Raw genomic sequence first — 18,584 nt, forward strand, 5'->3', positions numbered from 1 at the left:
CCCCTGTCCCCTCTCTCCCTTCCCCTGGAAAGGAACCATCAGACCCCAGTTGTCCCCGGTCTGAGCACACCTGACCGTTCTCTCCTGACACCTGATGCTGGTCATCGCCGCTTGTCTGGTCTCACACGACGCGTAGCTTCCCCCCGCTGCTGCCCTGCCTGCCCTGCCCCTTCCCTCCGCCCCGCCTAGTGAGTTGGTCCGAGAAATCGCCGCCGTTCGCTCCCTTCTCCACCGCATAAAGGTATCAAGTTTTATGATTGCAATAAAAACGCTTTATGCTGGCTTTTCTCAACCCTGTGTCTTCGAGGTTTTTCCCTCGCCTGCCTGTCGCTCAGCCCAGCGGGCTCCCTGCGGGGCTCACGGGGTGCTGGGGGTGCCGTGGGGGGTTCGTGGGTGCTGTGCTGGGCTCAGCGGGGGCCGTGCCAGGGGGCAGCAGGAAGGGCCGGTCTCTGCCTGCGCTGGCTGGCTTGGGGTGCGTGGCCGTGGGAGCACAGAGGGATGCCTGGGGCTTGCTGGGCGCTGTGGGGAGGTGCTGGTGGCCTGCTGGAATCGGCCTGATTAATTGCCTTGCCATAACCTATTAAGCGTTACCCTCGCAGCCTCTCGCCGCTGCGGCTCAGCCTGGCCTGGCAGCGTGAAGGGCAGAGGGACGCGTGTTCCCAGGGTCCCTCTGGCTCCGGAGAAGCACATCGAGACCCCTCTGCCTATTTATTCCGGTCCTCTTTGGAGGCTGGACGTGGTGACGGGCGCCATCCAGCAGCAGGTAGTGGCAGGCCGGATCACACAGACCTGAAAAACCTCTTGGGGGGTTTTTTTTGGTGCATTTCTTGGTAACCCACCCCTGCCTCATGGCGCCTGGTCGGGGGGTCTCCCTCAGCCCCCCCTGCTTCTGCTCCTTGCTGCTGCAGCTCGGACGTGTGCGGCTGGTGAACGTGACGTGGCTCACAGGGTAGGCGCCGCGTGGGCACCGCCGCGTGCCAGCGCCCGGCTCCGCCGCCAACGGCCTTTGCTCCGTTTGCCGCGATCGATAACGCGGCCGCGATCGATAACGCGGCGAGTCCCAGCCCCGGAGCGGGTTTGTGGGGAGCAAAGTTTGTGTCGAAGCGGGGGCCTGGGGAAGGCGCTGGAGGGAGCAGCGGCCGCGGGGCAGGGGCAGCTCTGCCACCCGGGCTGCGTTCGGGAACTGCCCGGGGTTGTGGGGGGTTGGGGCCGAGGTGTGCCCATATTGGCACTGCCCTTAATTGCTCCTCAACGAAGCAGAACCGGGAGCTGCTGGGGCGTCAGCATCACCCTCTGCCCTTTGCTGCAACCGCTTCGAGGCGGAAACTCGAGGTGAGCTTGGGTTTCTCTTCCGGCAAAGTGTTTCGCTTTAATTATTAACCGGTGCCAGGCAGTGCCATGGCTTCAGGCTGGAGATAAGCCAGGGCTGGGGGGAGCCCGGTGCCCTCAGGCCCAGCGGCTGGCTGCCCCCCTCCAGCACACAGCCCCCCGCGGTGTCTCCCGCAGCACCCCCAAGTGCAGATGGGGTGCGGGTCCTTCCAGCGCCGGTTCGGCGGGGATGAGGGTTTCAGGGCAGGCACAGACCCCCCGGGAACCATCCTCCTCTGGCTGCTGCGGGACGTCTCTCTGCTCCTGGCCGTGTTTATCAGCGGCCGGGCTGGCTGAGGCTGCCGGGCACCGTCGGGCTAAAAATAACACCAGTAAATAAAACATTTCCTCCGGGCCTGGCACGCCGGAGCGGAGGCGCAGGGAGCGGGGACGTGCCTGGCTGCTGCTCCGTGGTGGTGCTGGCCCCACGCTGGCGAGGTCCTGGGCTGGTGCCACCGGCGCTGGGTGCCCCCAGGACCCCGCTGCCCAGCTCCTGGGGACGCGGTGGCCCGTGGCGTCCCCGGTGCCGGCAGCGGGATGCCGCAGGTGGGTGCTGGAAGGCTGGAGCGCAGGGTGACACGGCGACGTCCCGTGGCAGCGGGATGCCCGTGCCCACCCCGTGCCCTGACTCAGGCGAGCTCCACGCTCGCTCGGCTTTTCCACCCGGGGCACGGGACTCCCACGGGGCTGTCACGCCTGGTGCGTGCCCCGGGGCCACCGGTGACACCTGGGAGGGTGCAGGACGTGGCATCTCGGTCACGGCTACGTCAGCCCCACGTGCCCAGGGCAGCGAGGTGTCAGCAGGAGCCAGCCACCCACGCAGGGCTGCTCACAGTGGGGCGCCCCACTTCACACCCACACCGCCCCCCCCTCCTTGGTCCTGGTGTCAGCAGGACTGGTGATGCAGTGGGACAGGGGGGCCACCATGGTGGTTGGGGGGGACACACACAGCCCCATCCCTGCTCCCCCAGGATGCCCGAACCCACAAAAAGCCATCCCCATCCCTGCAGCGCCAGGGTCCTGTGCAGCTTTGTCTTCACCTTCTTCTTCCTCACCTGTGCCCTACCTGGCAGGGGTGGCAGTCAGCTGAGGCTCCCTGGCCCCTCCCTGGGCAGGGCACGGCTATAAAAGCCCGGGACAGGGCAGAGGGTTGGCCCAGGGAGCCGGGAGCTGTTGGCAGGTGAGTCCAGGGATGCCAGGGCTGGGGGGGTCTTGCCTGCCTGGGGATGCTGTTGCGGTCCCTGGGCTGCATGTGGGATCCTGCCCAGTTCCTGCGGGGTTCGGAGCTGGGTCTGGATTTGGCTCCTACGCCCCAAGTTTTGGATGATGCTTTTTGGGGCGCGCGATGCCCTGGGGCAGGGCTGGGTGGCACAGCCTTGCTGTGGGAGCAGCGTGAGGTGCGTTGGGGGGGCACAGGGGACCGATGGGGGGGCACAGGGGATGGCGAGGAGCACTCAGAGCGGTTGTTCCCATGGGACATCTTGCTCCCACGTCTGGGCAATGCTGGAACGGCCCCGCTGGGCAGGGGGACATGGGGAGCAGGACGCGCTGCCAGCCAAGCGATGCCCAGGGTGCCCGTGCCCGGCACGGGGCTGGCCGTGTCCCAGCTACCGGGAAGTGGCAGAGGCAGTGGCCCCGGCGACACGGCCCTGAGTCACGCCGGAGGCTCTGGGTGACAGCCCGTGTCTGGCACACGGGCCAGGAGGGATGCTTGGAGAGAGGTGCCCCGTTCCCAAACCGCCACGTCCCCATCCCCAGGCACGGCCACGGCAGCAGCAGCGATGGCAACGCTCTACCCCTCCCTGGAGGACATGAAAGGCCACCAGATCCTGCAGGTCAGTGTCAGCGCAGCAGCGTTACGGGGGCGGCGGGGTGAGCGGACCTCAAGGGGGTCCTGCCCTCAGAGGGTCCCTAGGGCTGGGGGGGCACAGCCTCGAGCAAACCCCGTCTCTTGGCAGGCGCAGGCATCTGCCAGGGTGAGGACCCCCGCCACCACGGTGGTCACGGAGAAGCCGAAGCTCACCTCGGGCACCGGTAACGCAGGTTGTGACCGGCTCTCCCTGTCGAGGGGTTGGCTGAGGGCGGGGGGGAGCGATGCTCACCGGGCAGAGGGGCTCAGCCGAGACCCCCCCCACAGCTCGGTGCATGGGTAGGGGATGGGATTTGGGGGTTTCTTTCTGCTGGCTCATGGTCCTGGGAGGGGGATGCAATGGCTGTGGGTTGGGGACCCCAGGAGCTGAGGCCGCCCTCGGTGTGTCCCGCAGTGCCGCCCGTGCTGTACCCCAACCTGGCCGAGCTGGAGCACTACATGGGGCTCGCCCTCTCCAGCGAGGAGATCCAGAAGAACCTGCTCCCCGACAGCAGCACCGTAGGTGTCCGGGCTGGGGGCTCCCACCTGCCCCGCGCGGGGTCCCCAGGCCGCAGCATCGCTGCTGCCGGGGGTCCCTCTGCGGCCCCATCCTGCCCGGCAAAGGGGGGCTGCCTCCCCCCCGAGGGCTGGTGTCCCCCCCCCACTGACCCCCGGCTCCACCGCAGGCGCTGACCCCCGCCGGGCCCCCCCCGGGCCAGCTGGTCGCCCCCCTGAGCGGGAACAACGCGGGGCTGCGCCGGGCAGAGATCAAGCCGGGCGTACGGGAGATCCACCTCTGCAAGGACGAGCGGGGCAAGACGGGGCTGCACCTGAAAAACGTCGACCAGGTGAGGGGCTGGGCTGCAATGGCGAGCCCATGGCACGGCACGGCGTGGTGCGGCACGGCGGGGCACGGTGCGGCACGGCGGGGCACGGTGCGGCCTGGCATGACGCCGCGGGGCAGGGCACGGCGTGGCGCAAGCACGAGACAACAGCGCAGCGTGACGTGGCGCGGCGCATCGTGGCACAGCGATGCGCGGCGTTAAGCGGCACAGCCTGCCACGCCGCAGCAGAGCAGGGCGCGGCGCGGCACGGCACGGCGTGGTATAGCACGGTACACGGCGTGGTGCACTGGCCCCCGCGTCCCCGTGCCAGCCCCGTGCCATCGCTCCCGCTGTGTCCCCAGGGCATCTTCGTGCAGCTGGTGAAGGCCAACTCGCCGGCGGCGCTGGTGGGGCTGCGCTTCGGTGACCAGATCCTGCAGATCGACGGCAAAAACTGCACGGGCTGGAGCAGCGACAAGGCGCAGCGGGCGCTGAAGAAGGCGTCTCCGGAGAAAATCGTCATGGTGGTGCGGGACAGGTGAGCGGGCGGGCGGGCGGGCGGGCAGGGGGTGCCGGCGGCGGCGCTGGCGCTGACCCTCCTCTCCCCGCAGGCCTTTCCAGCGCACCGTCACCGTGCACAAGGACAGCACCGGCCACATCGGCGTCGTGATCAAGAAGGGGAAAATCGTGTCGCTGGCCAAGGACAGCTCTGCCGCCCGCAACGGCCTCCTCACCCACCACTGCATCTGCGAGGTGAACGGCCAGAACGTCATCGGCATGAAGGTGGGGGCTGCGCGCAACCGGCCGCGCGGGACGCGCCCGCGGGTGCCCAGGGTCCGGCCAGGGGAGCCGTAAGGAGGTGTCGTGGGGTGGGGGGGCAGAACCAGGCTCCCCCCGGCACCCACCCGCTCTCTCCCGCAGGATAAGCAGCTCACGGAGGTGCTGGCGCGGGCCGGGAACGTGGTCACGCTGACCATCATCCCCACCGTGATCTACGAGCACATGGTCAAACGGTGAGACCGCGGGGCCGCGGTGCCCACCCCCACCCTGCTGGGGAGCCCCGGGGACCCCCAAGGGACCCCCCTGGGCTCCCCCCGCTGAGTGCCCATCCCTGTGCCCAGGCTTTCCTCGGGGCTGGTGAAGTCATCCATGGACCACTCCATCCCCGACCTCTGACGGCATCGCCGCCATCCTGCCATCCCGGGAGGGCGATGCCGGCGTGGGCAGCCCCCCACGGCCAAGCCTGTGTGTGCTCCTGGAAGCTTGGAGGGGCCACCGAAGGTACCCCCGCAGCATCCCCAAAAGAAGCTGGTTTAGCACAAAATCCCTCTGCCCTACAGAGGCCGGTGGCTGCAGGGCAGCGCGGGGGGACTGCCAGCCCGTGATGTCCCCTGTGTCCCCCCGGCCCTCTCCTCCTCCTCCTCAGCAGGGATGGAGCATGTGCCTCCTCCCCGTCCTGGGGTCCCCACGTCCCCCTGTGTCCCCGCTCGGGCCAGCCCCTCGGGGCAGACGCCAAAGGCTGGCTCCAGCCAAAGCAGACACAGACCCAGCGACGTTTATTACATCCACCACAGACAGCGAGTACAGGACAGGGGCAACAAGAAAAGGGGGGTTACAGCTTTTTCAGTTCTGTATTTAAAAAATATATTATATAGATTTGTCTTTCAAATATAATCGTTACATTTATTTCTTGGCAAAGCTTTGGATAGTCTAACAGACGTGTACACAGATCCACAAATACATTGCACAAGAGGCGTATAGCCCAGCTCCGCTCACACCGGCCGCCCCGGCTGCCTCGCCACCGTCGCTCCCCAAAACGCTTCCCCCGGCACCCGGTGCTGTGCCAGCGGCTGCCGCTGCCTCCGCCGACCCCCCACCCCCCCCCCCAGCGCGGGCAGAGCCGCCGGACGGGGGGATGCAGGGGGGACAGGCGGGAGGTGGCGTGTGCCCCTACGGGGACCGGTGGACGCCGGCGCACGGGGCATCGCCCAGCGCTGGTTCCCGGGACACCCAGCCGGCAGCACCCATGGGGGGGGGGGTGGGGCTGGAGGGCGAGGGCGGGAAACACTGTTAGTTCAAGTCACGAAGAAGCCACAGACATTCGTGGGGGTGGCAGTGCTGCGCGCCCGGGGGAGCCCCGAGTCTCGCGCCTCGCCAGCCCCCGCTGAGCAATCCTTGCTGTCTTTGCTTTTCCAAAAAAAAAAAAAAAAAAAAAAAGGCAATTTTTATTTTTTTTGTTTTTCTTTTTCTGGAGGCCACCAGCGGGGATTCAGCTGGGCCGGGGCAAGGCAACGGCGCTGGGCTCTGCCTGCACGGCTCTGCCTGCACAGCCCTGCCCGCACCCCCTCGCTGCCTCCCGGCAAAGGCATCCCCAAGCTCCAGCCCGTGGTGGGATCACCGGCATCGCCGCTGACAAAAAACCACGAGGGCCCCCCCTCTCCGTGGCAGCCAGAGCCAGGGCTGGGGGGTTTTCTCCCCAGCTTGCTGCCACCTCAGCACCCCAACCACTGGGCTTCAGTCTGTACCCCCCAAAAAAAAAGTGAATATAGTGCAAAGCAAAGGGAGGGAAGGACCGAGGCTTCCTCCGGCCTCGCTCGGCGGTGCGGGAGCCACAGCCCGGTTCCGTCCCGGTGCGGGGAGGCATCTCCCAACGATGGGCGGCTTGAAGAGGGGCCGAGCAGGGTCCAGCCAGGGCACCAGCCTGCCGGAGGGAGGAGGAGGAGGACGGACGCCGAAGCAGGTCAGCAGGCCGGGGCAGAGGTGCCCCGTGGGCTCCCACCGCCTCCCAAACTGGTCCAGAGCTGGTCCCTGTGTCCGGGCGGGTTCCTGCCATCTTCCTGCCCGCAGCCAGACTTTGCTGTCGTGGTGCAGCCTGTGCCTGCCGCAAGAAATGCACTCGGGGAAGGGGTCCCACTGTGCCCCCCCCCCCCCGTTGCTGCAGGGCAGGACAAGAACAACCAAAAAAAACCCGAGTGCAATGGCGAGCCTACCCGGTGGGGTGCAGCTCCGCAGCCCCCACACACTCCCCCCGCAGCAGCAGCCAGGGGGGTCCATCGGGCGGCGGGGGGGTGGGTCGCAGCCACATCGCCACTTGGCACCTCTCTTCCAGCAATGGTCCACGACGGAGCTGGGGTGGGGGCAGCGCACCCCAATGCACCCATAGACACACCCCCCCCCGGGATCTTTCCCACCCCTCCGGGGCTGCATAACGAGCCGGAGCTGACGAAGGACCCCAGGAGAGCGGGGACACACCGGGGGGCTTTACAATCAGCGGTCGGGTCCGTGGGGGCTGGCGGGGGGTGTCGGAGGGGTGGCGTGGGGGGGGGGGGGGGGGGGGGGCGGGTGGTCAGGGCTGGGTGCTGCCCCCGGGGTTGGCGACGGGGCGACAGCCCATCCTGCGGATGGAGTGGAGGGCGACGGTGCAGCAGCCCCGCAGCAGCGAGCTGATGTTGTAGATGGGTTGGCCCTGCCGGCGCTGCGAGCGGCACAGCCAGGCCACCGTGGGCACCGCCGGCACCACCACCGCCAGCAGATCCACGATGAAGTGGCGGCTCCAGTAGCTCTTGGAGGGAGCGGTCTCGCAGCCGGTCCCCTCCGTCGTCTCCTCCTCCGCCACGCAGGCGATGGCCACGGAGGGGCTGGCGCTGGGGGGCTGCCGCACCGCCGGGTTGCAGGGGCCGCCCCCCTCGGCCCCGGCACTCGCCGTCGCGGCGTCGGGCTCGGTCGCCAGCAGGTCCGTGGCCCCGGCGGGGTTGGCGAGCTCGGGGCCAGGCATCATGTCTTCCATTTCGGAGACCCAAGCCGAGGTAGGGCTGCCTAAGCTGCAAGCCTGGGACTTCATCACCTTCTCCAGGATGGTGTCCAGGTCGGGCTGGCAGGGCACGAAGTCCGTCTGGATGGCCCGCTCCTGCATGCAGCTGGCCTGCACCCCCGCCTCCACGCCGCCCCGTAGCCCCAGCAGCTTCTCGTAGGTGGAGCTGGGGGGCAGGCGGGCGCCGGCTTCGCCCCCCACCTCCAGCGGGTCCGTGTGACCGGGAGCCTCCTCCGTCCCGGCAAAGCCGCTGTCGGCCCCCTCGTCCAGCGAGATGGTCTGCGAGCCCCCCACGTTGCGGTCCCCGGCCCCCTGGTCGCTCAGCTTGGTGTAGGTGGAGCTGCGGGTGAGGGATCGGGCTGGGGACCCCCCGGCCGACTCGCCGGCCCCGTCTTCCTTCAGCGCCCCGTTCTGCGCCACCTCCATGCTGTGCAGCAGCGTCTCCAGCTTCTTGTTCTGGATGTTGATGTCCACGAAATACTTCTGGAGGCCCTTGTCCTTCTCCAGCAGGTTGTTCTTCACCGTGTCGATGACCTGCTTCAGCTGCTTGATCTCCTTGCGGGCTTCCTTCAGCGCCAGCTGGGCCTCCACGCGGTGGCACTCCTCCTCGATCCAGTCCTCCTGCATCCGCGAGAGCTGCGTCTTCAGGTCCTCGATCTCAGCATCCCTGCGAGAGACGGGGAGGGCACCCCCACGGCGCTGAGGGGGCTGCGGGGGCCAGCCCTCTCCTCACGTGCCCGGCACCGCGTTTGGAGCCCGATCACCCAGTAACGCTCATGTCTGGGACCCAGGGCTGGATATAGTGGATGGATATAGCGATTCGGGGACTCTCGGGAGCGATGCTCAGCTCTCTCCCGGAGGGGAGGCAGAGCCCCAGGCTCCCGAGGGCTGCGTGGGGACGGGCAGGAGCCCCGGGCGGGCGCGTGGCAGCTGGCACGCCGGCGAGGACGTGCCTAAGCCCGAGAGGAGCAGATGGGGATTAGCCACCCTCTGACGCTGAAATTCAGAAAAACCGTGGCAGACTTAGCCGGGGGCGCAGGGGAGAGCGCAGCCACCTCAGGTGGGATGGAGGGGCTGCACGGCCCCCCAACCGGCACCTCCCCGCTTGGACGGGCAGCGACCCCAGACGCCCACGTGCCTGCAACGCCGCTGCAGAGCCACGAACCCGGCGCCTGGCCGCGAGCCCGAGGACACGACGCGGCGCCGGGAACCGAGAGCTCCCAGAAGGACCAGTCCCATACAGGAGCTGCCGCTGCGGGTGGCAATGGCTGGTGCTGGGACCCTTCCCGGTGGCTCCCGTGCTGGGGGGCGGTTTGTGCCCGCTGCTCCCGTGCTCACCTGTCCTGCAGCCGCTCCTGCGTGTCCTTCAGGCGCGCTTTGAGGTGCCTGATGCAGACCTCCTTCTGCTGCAGGGGCGTCAGGTACTGCTCCGGCGTCGGCGGCTTTATCCCATGGTTGTCGCTGCAGAGGTTGTACTTGGCCGAGCGCCTGCGGGGACACAGATGTCACCCACCCGCCGGTGCCAGCGCCGGCACGGGCTCGGCGGAGGGGCCCCAAGGGAGGCACCTGCTCTCAGGGTGCACATCCCAAAGGAGCCCTGCAGCCGGGTGGGTGTCTCAGGGCGCTGTGCCACCAGTGGGAGGGTGGGCGCAGCTCCCGACCCTGCTGGAGCTGCCCGCGGCCGCCGAGCCCTCTGCAGAGCTGCAGGTTTCCCCGGGGCACTGGGTGGAGGAGCAGAGCCAGGAGCAGGCGGGTGCCAAGGTCTCTGTGCATCCTGAGCGAGCTTTCTGGGAGCGATGGATGCGGCGGGAGACCCCAGGGTGGGATCAGCCCCGTCAGAGAGGGAGGCAGAAGATGGGTCATGGGAGGGTTTGGGATGGAGCAGGTCTGGAGCTGGAGAGCAAGCCCGGCCGTGCGGCATCTGCTCCGGGCTGGCCCAGCAGCGCGTCCGGACCCTCCTCATGCCGCCCAGAGCGGATGAGGTGACGTCTCTGGCCCAAAGCCCAGGGCAGCGCGGAGAGCCAGGGACAGGGCTGCACGTCTGGGCTGGGAGGCACGCAGAGCGCTGTGCACAGCACGAAACACTCCCGCCTGGCAGCGGGGTGGACCAAAACCCACCGGCACGGCAGCGGGGTGCTGGAAGCTCTCCGTGCACGGCAGCAGGGTGGACCAAAAGCCCCGTGCGTGGTGGCAGGCAGCCCGGCAGCCATCAGCCAGAGACGCAAGCATCGCGTTAGGAGCAGCCAGGCAGGACCGTGGCCTTGCAACGCCCCCGCGTTCGGTGCTGCCGATGCCCCGAGCGCCCCGGCAGGTCCCCGCTGAGAAGCCAGGCTGCTGCCAGCTCCTGCCAGATCTCCGCCGGGCAGCACGAGGGGATGGGAACGAAGCTCTTGTCCATCGTGCCTTTGGTCGTGAGGGACCCTGGGGTGCCCCTCGAGTGCAGGAGCGGCGGGAGGGACGCGTGCAGCGTGCAAGCCACAGCCAGGGCAGGACGGAGGGAAGGGGACGAGGCGCCGGGCCGGCAGCCAGGGGGGTTACGGGGAGGGAGAAGACACGACAACAGCGGTGGAGAGGTTTGGAGGAAGATGGTGGAGGTCTTGGCGAGACACACCAGCGGCTCCACCGGCTCCGCCAAGTGCACAGCCTCGCTCCACCGGCCCCTGCGCTCCTGTCCCCGCCGGGCACCGGGCACCGGCACATGGGCGCTGCTTCCCCCTGCACCCGGGGGGCACCCGGCAGCCGCCCTGGGGCCACGGGTGATGGGTTACCTTGGGGTGGGGCTGCTGTCGCTGCCCTTGCAGGAGCCAGAATTGCTGCTGCTGCTCAGCGAGGAGGTGCCGTAGGTGTCCCTCCCGGGGGGCGAGGGGCGCCTGGAGGCAGGGAGAAGAGGCTGTGTCTCAGGCCGAGTGGCTGAGGGCGCTGAAGACTTAAAGAAGGAGGCAAAGCCACTCCGTCCATAAACCCCACGACTGCCAACCACCACACCGAGAACACACAAGACAAAAGGACAAAACAAACAGCAGGGATCAAAATGGCACGGACACGGCGACGGGCACAAAGGCAGGGCTGGGGTGGAGGGGGGGGGGGGGGGGGGGCGGCGGGAGGGCTGCCCACCCGCTCCCCCCACCACCACCCCACCCCGGCGTGGCATCCCCAGGACGCCGGCACGGCGTCCCTGCACCCCGAGGACCAGGAGCCCCTTGGGAGCCCCTTGGGAGCGTGGCCCTGGCAGAGCTCGAGCCAGCCCGCTGCCTGCTGCCAGCTCAGCACCCACGCGTGGGCAGACCTGCCCGTGCTGCTGGTGGCAGCCAGTACCTAAATAACAGCAGCCCAGGCCATGGGGACCTTCAGAGGGGAATAAATCCTTTTTTTCCCCCCTCTTTTTTTGCCCTTCTGCAGCTCAACGAGAGGCTTTTCAAGGGCTAACACAGCTCCCAGCCTCAGCACCCCGACCCAGCACCCTCGCACCGCTGCTGGGGCCCTTCGCCACCGCCTGCCTTCGCCCCGACGGACAGAGGGGTCGGTCCCGGTTGTGGCAGAGACGGACAGAGAGGGACAAGGGGGGTTGCAGCGCTCGGGGGGGCTGCATGCACGGATGGGGATGTGCTGTGCGGCGGGCAGCGGCATGCAACCCCCCCGAAAGCCGGGCTGGGGGGGGGGGAGGTTCATGCTGCAAAGTGGCAGCTCGTGGTGTAGGTGGGCATCGTTCCCTCCCTGCTGCCAGCCGGGTGATGTGCCGGGCAGGCGACGGTGCCCGGTCCCGGGGGCCAGAGGCCGAAGCATATTCACCTTCGTGATCCAGTGGACGAGCGTCTGCTCCCCGGCAGAGACATTGCCGCGGTGCCGTGGGTCCTGGGCGCGGGGGAACTGCGGGGGGAACGCAACAGAGAGAGGAGATGAAGGCAGGGAAAGGGCCCCAGGGAGACGGGAACCACGCAAAGCACTGCCACGGGGGTGAGCCCCTGCACCAGGGCAGCCGTTTAGTCCCCAGGGCCACCTGTACGGGGACAGATGTGGACTGCATCCCCTGCACATCTGGGCTGTGCTCCCTGACTGCCCCCCCACGGCCCAGGAACGCCGGGATGCTGCGTGCCCGGGGTCCTGCCCCAGCCAGGCATGCTGCGGGCGAAGGGCGAGGGCTTTCTTAATTTAGAAGGCAAACCAGAAGCGTAGCAAGTACCTGCCCATGGTCCAAAGCCCCTTTCCCACCAGTTTCCAGCCTCGGGACAAACTTTCCCCTGTCCCCAGGTCCCTGTCCCTGCAGGGGAAGGGCGGTCGGCCGCAGGGTGCCTGCAGTGGGGGCATTACTCGGGGCAGGGACGGGACGAGGGCTCTGACACCCAGCCCTGGAGCTCGCTGAGTTTCTCCCCGGGGCAGGCGGCTGTCCCTGCGGCGGGCTGGGCTCCTGCTTTTTTCCTAATTAAGTCAGAATCACCCGTTCGTCAGTGAAATCGGGTAAGGAAGCACAGATCCCTGCACGATGCGGCAGCAGCAGCTAATCCCTTGGGAAACACAAAAGCCCGTTTTCCTGTAAATAAATAGGCCGGATCCAAAGGCTCAGCAGCAACCGGCGGGAGCTGCTGGAGGCGGCAGCACCTCGGGCACCCGCAGGGACGGGAACTGCTGCAGCGGAGGGGAGCGGCGGAAAGCGCCCGCTCAGCACATCCATCCCACCGAGCACCCCGCGGCACCGCCGCGACGCCCCACTGCGCTCAGGGGCTGCCGGGGTCGGTCGGGCAAGGGGACACCCTGTGGGCTCCCCCCTCATCCCTGAGCCCATTCACGATGCCAGTATCTGTCCCAGATTTTGGCAGCTCCCAACCAGAGGAAGGCGAGCGATGGGACCGACCAGCTGATAACGGATGGGCGACTGGGAACGCTGCGTGCTGCTGGGCGCTGGTCCAGGGGAGTGCAAGGAGCAGGGCAGGAGGGGAGGCAGGAGGGGAGGGAGCACGGCCAGCTCACCCCCCCGCGCAGCATTTTCCATTTGCCACCCCAGGGCTGTTTTTCCCAGGCTACCTCCTGCCTAAAGCTCACAGCCCACGACAGCCAGCCCAGGCCTCTCCTCCGCCCAGGATTTGCCGCTCCCTGACCCCCAAACCAGGGCACCAAAGAGCCCAGAGAGCCGGAGATGTGCAGCCCTGGTGAGCCCCCAGCCCCAGCAGGCATGGTGACCCACGCTGGGGGGGGGGGGGGGGGTGCCAGCACCCCCGGGCACACAATACCCAGGATTTGGGGGTCCTGCTGCTCCCCTCTGGGATGGATTCGCTGGGGCAGGACCCGGGCAGGGGGGAGGCAGCGCTCTGCACTGCCAAACCACCGCTGCCGGGCGGCTGCGGGCTTTGCTAATGCAGCAGCGTGAATCAGCATCCGGCGAGAGCCGAGCGTGGCCCCGGCGCTGGCAGGAGCATCCCCCGGCAATGCCACGCAGGGCTGCGGCACAGCCCGGGCTCCAGCGGCCGGGTCCCCGGCTTGTCACGCCGCAGGGTGCCCCCCGAGCAGCTCTCAGGCAGGGCTTTAGGGAGATCTGTGGCCAAGGGGGGTTGGCTCCTGGCCCTCTCGCAGCCCCAAGCCCTGTGGCCTCGCCCGGCGCAGCCCAGTGGTACCCGGTATTGGCATCGCCGCTGCCTCCTGCTCTGCCCCGGCCACCGCGGCCGCCCGCACACCCGGCTGCCCTGCTCCATGCCCCTGCAGCACCCGGCGAGCACCAGCACCGCAGATAGCACGTGTGTGTCCAGCCCACGGGCTGGCACTGTGCCGGGGGCTCCTGCGAGCACCCCACGCTGCACCCCAGGTGCCTGCCCCAGCACCCACAGCCGGGAACGGCTCCATGGGGAAGCCTGGATTTGGCCTGACGCCTGGCAAGCTCGGTTCCTCCTCCTCCTCTTCCTCCCACTGCTGCAGACCGGTGCGCACGCCGAGGTTCGATGCCTCTGGTGGCGCCGGCAAGTTTCGGGGGTGAGAAGCTCAGGGCAGCCCCGTGCTGCTGCCGCGGGGAGCCCGGCCGAGGTCTGCCAGTGGGCACCGAATCCTGTGGAGTGGGAAGCACCATCCTGCACCCTACCCGAGTCCCTGCCCCATGAACATGATGGGCTGAGCATCCCCTCCCGACCAGGTACCAGCTCTGCCTCGCCGGGCTGCCCCGAGCCGGCTTGAACAAGCAGGTTTGAATTTAATCCCTGACAATAAATTGTCACTGTCTTTATTCCCAACCAATGGGCCATTTCGGTCTCCCCCAAAAGCCTCACGGTGCCCACGGGCTGCCAAGGACAGGCAGGTTGGGCAGACTCAGCACCAAAGCTGAAAACACACCGTCCCGCGTGGAACGCGGCTGTTTTGCCTCTAAAGGCAGAGGGAATTGTCTGCACTCAGAATTACCACGGACCAGGAGGAGCAGCGACGGTGCGAAGGGAGCCTCGCCACGAAAGCAAGAGGAAATCCAAGATGATCTTATCACAGTCGACACGTGAGAAAGGGAGAAGCAGTAAAGACCTCTGCTTCCCCCGGGGGTTTGCAGAGGGGCTGCCCCGGCCCTCGCCCCCCTGCAACGCCTGGCGCTTCTGGTGGCGCTGGCTCGTTGCCATGGCTGCCCATCGATGAGGCGTTGGGAAAAACACAGGGAGAGGGAAGGGGAAGCGTTCAAAGAGGAAGAACCGCCTGCACGCTCCCCAGCGAGGAAGACGATGGCGGCCGCGAGGGCCGGGAAACACAAGGGAGTCACCAAGAGCGGGTCAGTAAAATCTAAAAACCGCCTAAGAGATGTGCTTGGGGCGGGAGTCAGAGCAAAACTGCGAGGGGAAGGAGAAAAGAAGAAATCCCATAAAAACCCGGGGGTGGAAAGCAGCCCAAGCCGGGGCAGAGGGCGGGCAGGCTCGTTGCTCCGCACTGCAGCCGGCAGAGCTGCCCATGGCCAGCCCCGCGCGGGGAAGGCAGCTCCTGCTCCGCACGGGGCCAAAACCCCCAAAAATGAACATCGGGAGCCTCGGGAGAGGGAACCCATGGGGGTGGAGGATGATGTGGCAACACCAGCGCCTCTGGGTCTGCAAACCCCAGGTCATGCAAAGGGTGGATGAGAAGAAGCCGGGTCTCGCGTGCAAGCTGAGAGCTGCGCAGGGAAGGGGTTTCCTCCACCTTATTTTCATCTTTGCGGGATGAGGAACACGGGGAACTATTTGCAGGACACAGAATAAACGCAGCAGAATCCCTTGCTTGTGGGCTGATCCTTACAGAGCTGACAAAAAGAGCCTGTGCCCCAGGAGAGGGGACATGTCTGCGGCACAGGCGCCAGAGTGACCCCAAGCAGCTCTAACCTGGCATCAGAAACCGGCGCTGAGCCCGGTGACACCAACGGCAAATGCTGATTCCTGCAGCCAAAGCGTTTATCTCCGCACCATTACCCCGCCGAGCTGCACAGACCGGGCCCCGTAGCGCAGCCCGGGCTTGCAACTGCAGAGAGATTTAACAGGCACCGGGGCAAGGGCAGGGCGATTCGGGGAGTGCCAGCTTGTCCCCGTGCCGGTGGGGACACCAGTGGGACCCTGCTCGGTGCAGCACCCCTCTTGCCCCCCAGGGATGCTGGTAGGGGCCAGGGTCTGACAGTCCAGCTCACACCAGATCCAGAGATCACGCTGAGAACCACCTACGCGTGTTTCAGCATCTCGCAAACCACCCCAAAACGCGGCTCAGGGGCGGGGCAGGACGAACGCTGCCCGTTGCAAGGTCTAACGCTCTCTCCTGGAGCCACCGACAGCAAAACTCCAACTCCCTGCGAATCTCCCGGCCCACAGCTGAACAGAAAGGCAGCTCTTTAAAAACCGGCACAAAACAGCGCTTATTCTGTCCAACGGAGTCAGCCTGGGGAATTCGGGCTAAATAAAAGCAATGGTAAGGAAACAGCCGGAGTTATGGCACGAAAGGCCGGTACCCCACGCCGGGTGGGATGGACACAGCCAGGCACAAGAGCCCCTCACCCCCAGGAGTGGGAGACACACACACACACACCCCCCCCCCAAGGGCGCATTGTGCTGTAACGGCTCCGAGCACTCTCCGCTCCGGCCGTGGGGCTCAGCTCCAGGCGGGGCTCAGGCGGCTGCTGCTCCCCACGCCCGCACCGGTGACCGTGCCCGGCGCCCCCAGGCACGACACATGCCCCGTCCCCACCAGCGCCGGCTGCTCACCCCGCTCCCCACTAGCACCTCAGCGCGACCCCTGGAGCTGAGACCCCCCCCCCCACTGCCGCCGTCCTGCGGTGGGTGACCCCATGGGCCCACGGGTGCTCCCAAGCGGCATCCCCCGGCGGGTCCCCAGCCCCCACCAGCTGCAGAGGTGATCTGGGGCGCCGCTGCCCCACGGGTCACACCACGACGGCGACGCAAAGCCAGACGGGTGCCAGCAGAGCACCCCGAGGCTCAGCCCGGCGCCCCAGGGGAGGATTTCCCCAAGCATTGTGGCTCAGCCATCATTTTGGGATCGCAGCCCCGCAGAGACGCCTCTTTGGCTTGAACGCTGCCACTTCCCCGCGCCACGCTGGATGCCCCGGCCGCGCTGGCGACCGACAGGCAGGGCTGGGCAGGTATCACCCCTCCTGGAAGCTTCCTGCATGGGAAACGGGGCCACGGGACCCCCCGGAGAGACCCCGGCCACCAGTGAACTTCTGACGATTCCTCAGCCCATTCCTCCGGGGGTTTCGCCGCCGCAGGCTCTCGCTTTCCGAGGCGTCTCGCTTCGCTCAAATTCCGCAGGGTTCAGAAGGAACCGGCTGCTGCGCTGGCCTGAGCCGCCCCACCAGCTCATCCCGTCCCCGCGGGGAGCACGCAGAGAGGGTGCAAGAGCAGGCGGGCCCGTTTGGCAGCCCCAGCCCTCGGCACGCAGCCACCCGGGCCCAGCAGCCGCTGCGTTTCCCCGGATTTCTCGCTCGCTGCTTCTTTTGTTGGGGTTCCCGTCGCCCTGCCCGCTGCCAGATTCCCTCGCTTTCCTTGACGCATCCTGCGTTAGGAGCGTTTTGCGACGGTGGCACCGAGCCCAAGCATCTCAGAGCAGCTTCCCTGATCCTGCAGAAACCTCGGGAGCAGAACTGTGCCCGGCACACGGCGGCAGGCGCCTTCCCCGCGGGTCCCTCTCTGTATTTTCAGCCTTCCAGTACTAACAAGATTAAAAGCAGACAGCAACAGGGGGAGGGAAATCACAGCTTCGCTCTCCCGAGGAGACCTCCCCGCCTTCCCAACGTGGGCTCTGCTTTTCCAGCACCCTCGAAACAAGCCGAGCGCTGAACATGGCAAACACCACGATTCGGGACGGAGCGCTGTGTCCCCAAAACGGCGGCAACGCCAGGCTCAGCTCGTGTTTGAAAGGGGACCGGGATGGCGGGGGAGCAGGACCCGGCCGCCGAGGCCAGCAGGAGTCCAGCGAAGGAGAGGGTCGGCACGGCGGGCACCAGCCGAGCCGCCGGAGGCAAACCCCGGCTGCCCGGTGCACAGCGGTGCCCACGTCTGCCCTCCTCCTTCTGCCACGGGGGTTTGGGGTTTTTTGGGAGGGGGAGACAGGGGCTGCTTTGCTCCTGCTCAGGAGTTTCCAAGGGAGCAGCGATGTCTCCAGGGGCTGGGAAATTCTGCTCCTTGCTCCAGCAGGGATGGGCTCATCCCAACACAGGCAGAGCTTCCCCTGGGTGCCAGAGCAGGAGGGAGATGCCCCGGTTCATGCCAGAGCAGAGGATTCGGGGCAAGAGCAGGGAGAAAACGCACAGGGTGTTTATGCCACACCGCCAGAAAAATCAATTTTGCTAAGAGTTGTCCTACCACGTTAACGGAACACAGGAGCATCTCCTTTTATTCTCCTGTTTGTTACAAAATGCCGAGTTGACACCCAGAGATTACAGGAAAATAGAGACCATTCGAAAAGATCGGGTCACGCAGCTCATCGCTTTTCCAGCTGACCTGGCTGCAGCACCAAACAGGGAGGCGGCAACTCCTGGCCCTCGTTAGCTCAAAAGAAGGTGCCTGACCAGAGGGACCGGGCTGGTCTCCTCCTGGGGCCTCTGGAGGCAAAGGAGAAAAGGAAAAGAGCTCCAGGACAAACGCTGTAGCAGCAGCAGTTGCCACGAGAGTAGGAGCAGGCCACCCAGGCTGCAGACCCCACAAGGCTGGGAAGGGTGGCAGGTTGGGGCTGCGGGTGGGGGTTACACCCCACAGCCCACCCTGTGCTGGTGCTCTGCTGGGAAGGCGAGAGGAGGACCGGGAAGCAGAAAAGAAAGCCCAATCCTTCGGGATACGCAGGCAAAACGATGGAAGAGGCAGCCAGGTCCTAGCCCAACAGCTACTCCTCCCCTCCGCACCCCCCGTGGAGTCTCGGGGCGGTGGAAGCGGGTCTCCCCGAACCACCACCCACCTCGAACGAGGGCTGGGAAAGGCGGTGGGCGCGGAGGATGAGCCCTGGGTCTCCGCGCCGCTGGGATGGCCTACTTTAACAGCTCTCCTGCCTCAGCCCGCCGCAACGCTGCCGAGGTGCGAGCGCAGGCATTGCCCCCTCCTGCCCGTCCTCCACACCCCCCCCACCCCCCCCCCACACCCACCCCCCAGCCAGGGACCTCTGCTGCAGCCCTGGAAATCAGGATTTGCCCCTTCCTGCACAAGGTCACGGCACAACGCGCCCATCGCCCGGGGAAGGGTGGGAACGCCGGTGTTTTATAAGCCCAGCAAACGCGCAGCAGCCGGTTTCTGTGCAGCACTGACCTTGC

General features: G+C 66.9%; 2 protein-coding genes across 3 annotated transcripts; one reads left to right on the forward strand and one right to left on the reverse strand.

Moving 5' to 3' along the window:
• Positions 1-3,125: 3,125 nt before the first annotated feature.
• On the forward strand, positions 3,126-5,217 carry SDCBP2 (syndecan binding protein 2). 2 transcript variants are annotated; one of them, XM_086474774.1, is made up of 8 exons: positions 3,126-3,203; positions 3,327-3,411; positions 3,633-3,736; positions 3,904-4,065; positions 4,404-4,579; positions 4,653-4,824; positions 4,963-5,054; positions 5,163-5,217. In XM_086474774.1, exons 1-8 carry the CDS (start codon positions 3,150-3,152, stop codon positions 5,215-5,217), a joined length of 900 nt encoding a protein of 299 aa, XP_086330900.1. In that variant the 5' UTR covers positions 3,126-3,149. The 2 variants fall into 2 exon arrangements, with proteins under 2 accessions (XP_086330900.1, XP_086330899.1); XM_086474773.1 differs by having other exon boundaries at positions 3,150-3,203; positions 3,327-3,402.
• Positions 5,218-7,387: 2,170 nt separating this feature from the next.
• On the reverse strand, positions 7,388-11,685 carry SNPH (syntaphilin). The gene is made up of 4 exons (XM_086474864.1): positions 11,642-11,685; positions 10,621-10,821; positions 9,191-9,340; positions 7,388-8,519 (listed from the first exon to the last, which is right to left on the reverse strand). The coding sequence occupies exons 1-4, from the start codon at positions 11,683-11,685 to the stop codon at positions 7,388-7,390; spliced, it is 1,527 nt and encodes a 508-aa protein (XP_086330990.1).
• Positions 11,686-18,584: the final 6,899 nt, after the last annotated feature.

Source organism: Leptosomus discolor, chromosome 17 (assembly GCF_034619465.1).
Source record: "Leptosomus discolor isolate bLepDis1 chromosome 17, bLepDis1.hap2, whole genome shotgun sequence".
Lineage (NCBI taxonomy): Eukaryota > Metazoa > Chordata > Aves > Leptosomiformes > Leptosomidae > Leptosomus > Leptosomus discolor.

What these genes read in the sequence shown, in the direction of transcription:
- SDCBP2 (XM_086474774.1), top strand. Translation starts at nt 3,150, where the DNA reads ATGGCAACGCTCTACCCCTCCCTGGAGGACATGAAAGGCCACCAGATC. An exon ending in ACCTGAAAAACGTCGACCAG is followed by an intron (nt 4,066 to 4,403) that starts GTGAGGGGCTGG and finishes CTGTGTCCCCAG; the next exon opens with GGCATCTTCGTGCAGCTGGT. An exon ending in AGAACGTCATCGGCATGAAG is followed by an intron (nt 4,825 to 4,962) that starts GTGGGGGCTGCG and finishes TCTCTCCCGCAG; the next exon opens with GATAAGCAGCTCACGGAGGT.
- SNPH (XM_086474864.1), bottom strand. Translation starts at nt 11,685, where the DNA reads ATGTCTCTGCCGGGGAGCAGACGCTCGTCCACTGGATCACGAAG. An exon ending in TCGTCCACTGGATCACGAAG is followed by an intron (nt 10,822 to 11,641) that starts GTGAATATGCTT and finishes GGTGGTTGGCAG; the next exon opens with TCGTGGGGTTTATGGACGGA. An exon ending in GACAGCAGCCCCACCCCAAG is followed by an intron (nt 9,341 to 10,620) that starts GTAACCCATCAC and finishes GTGTCCCCGCAG; the next exon opens with GCGCTCGGCCAAGTACAACC.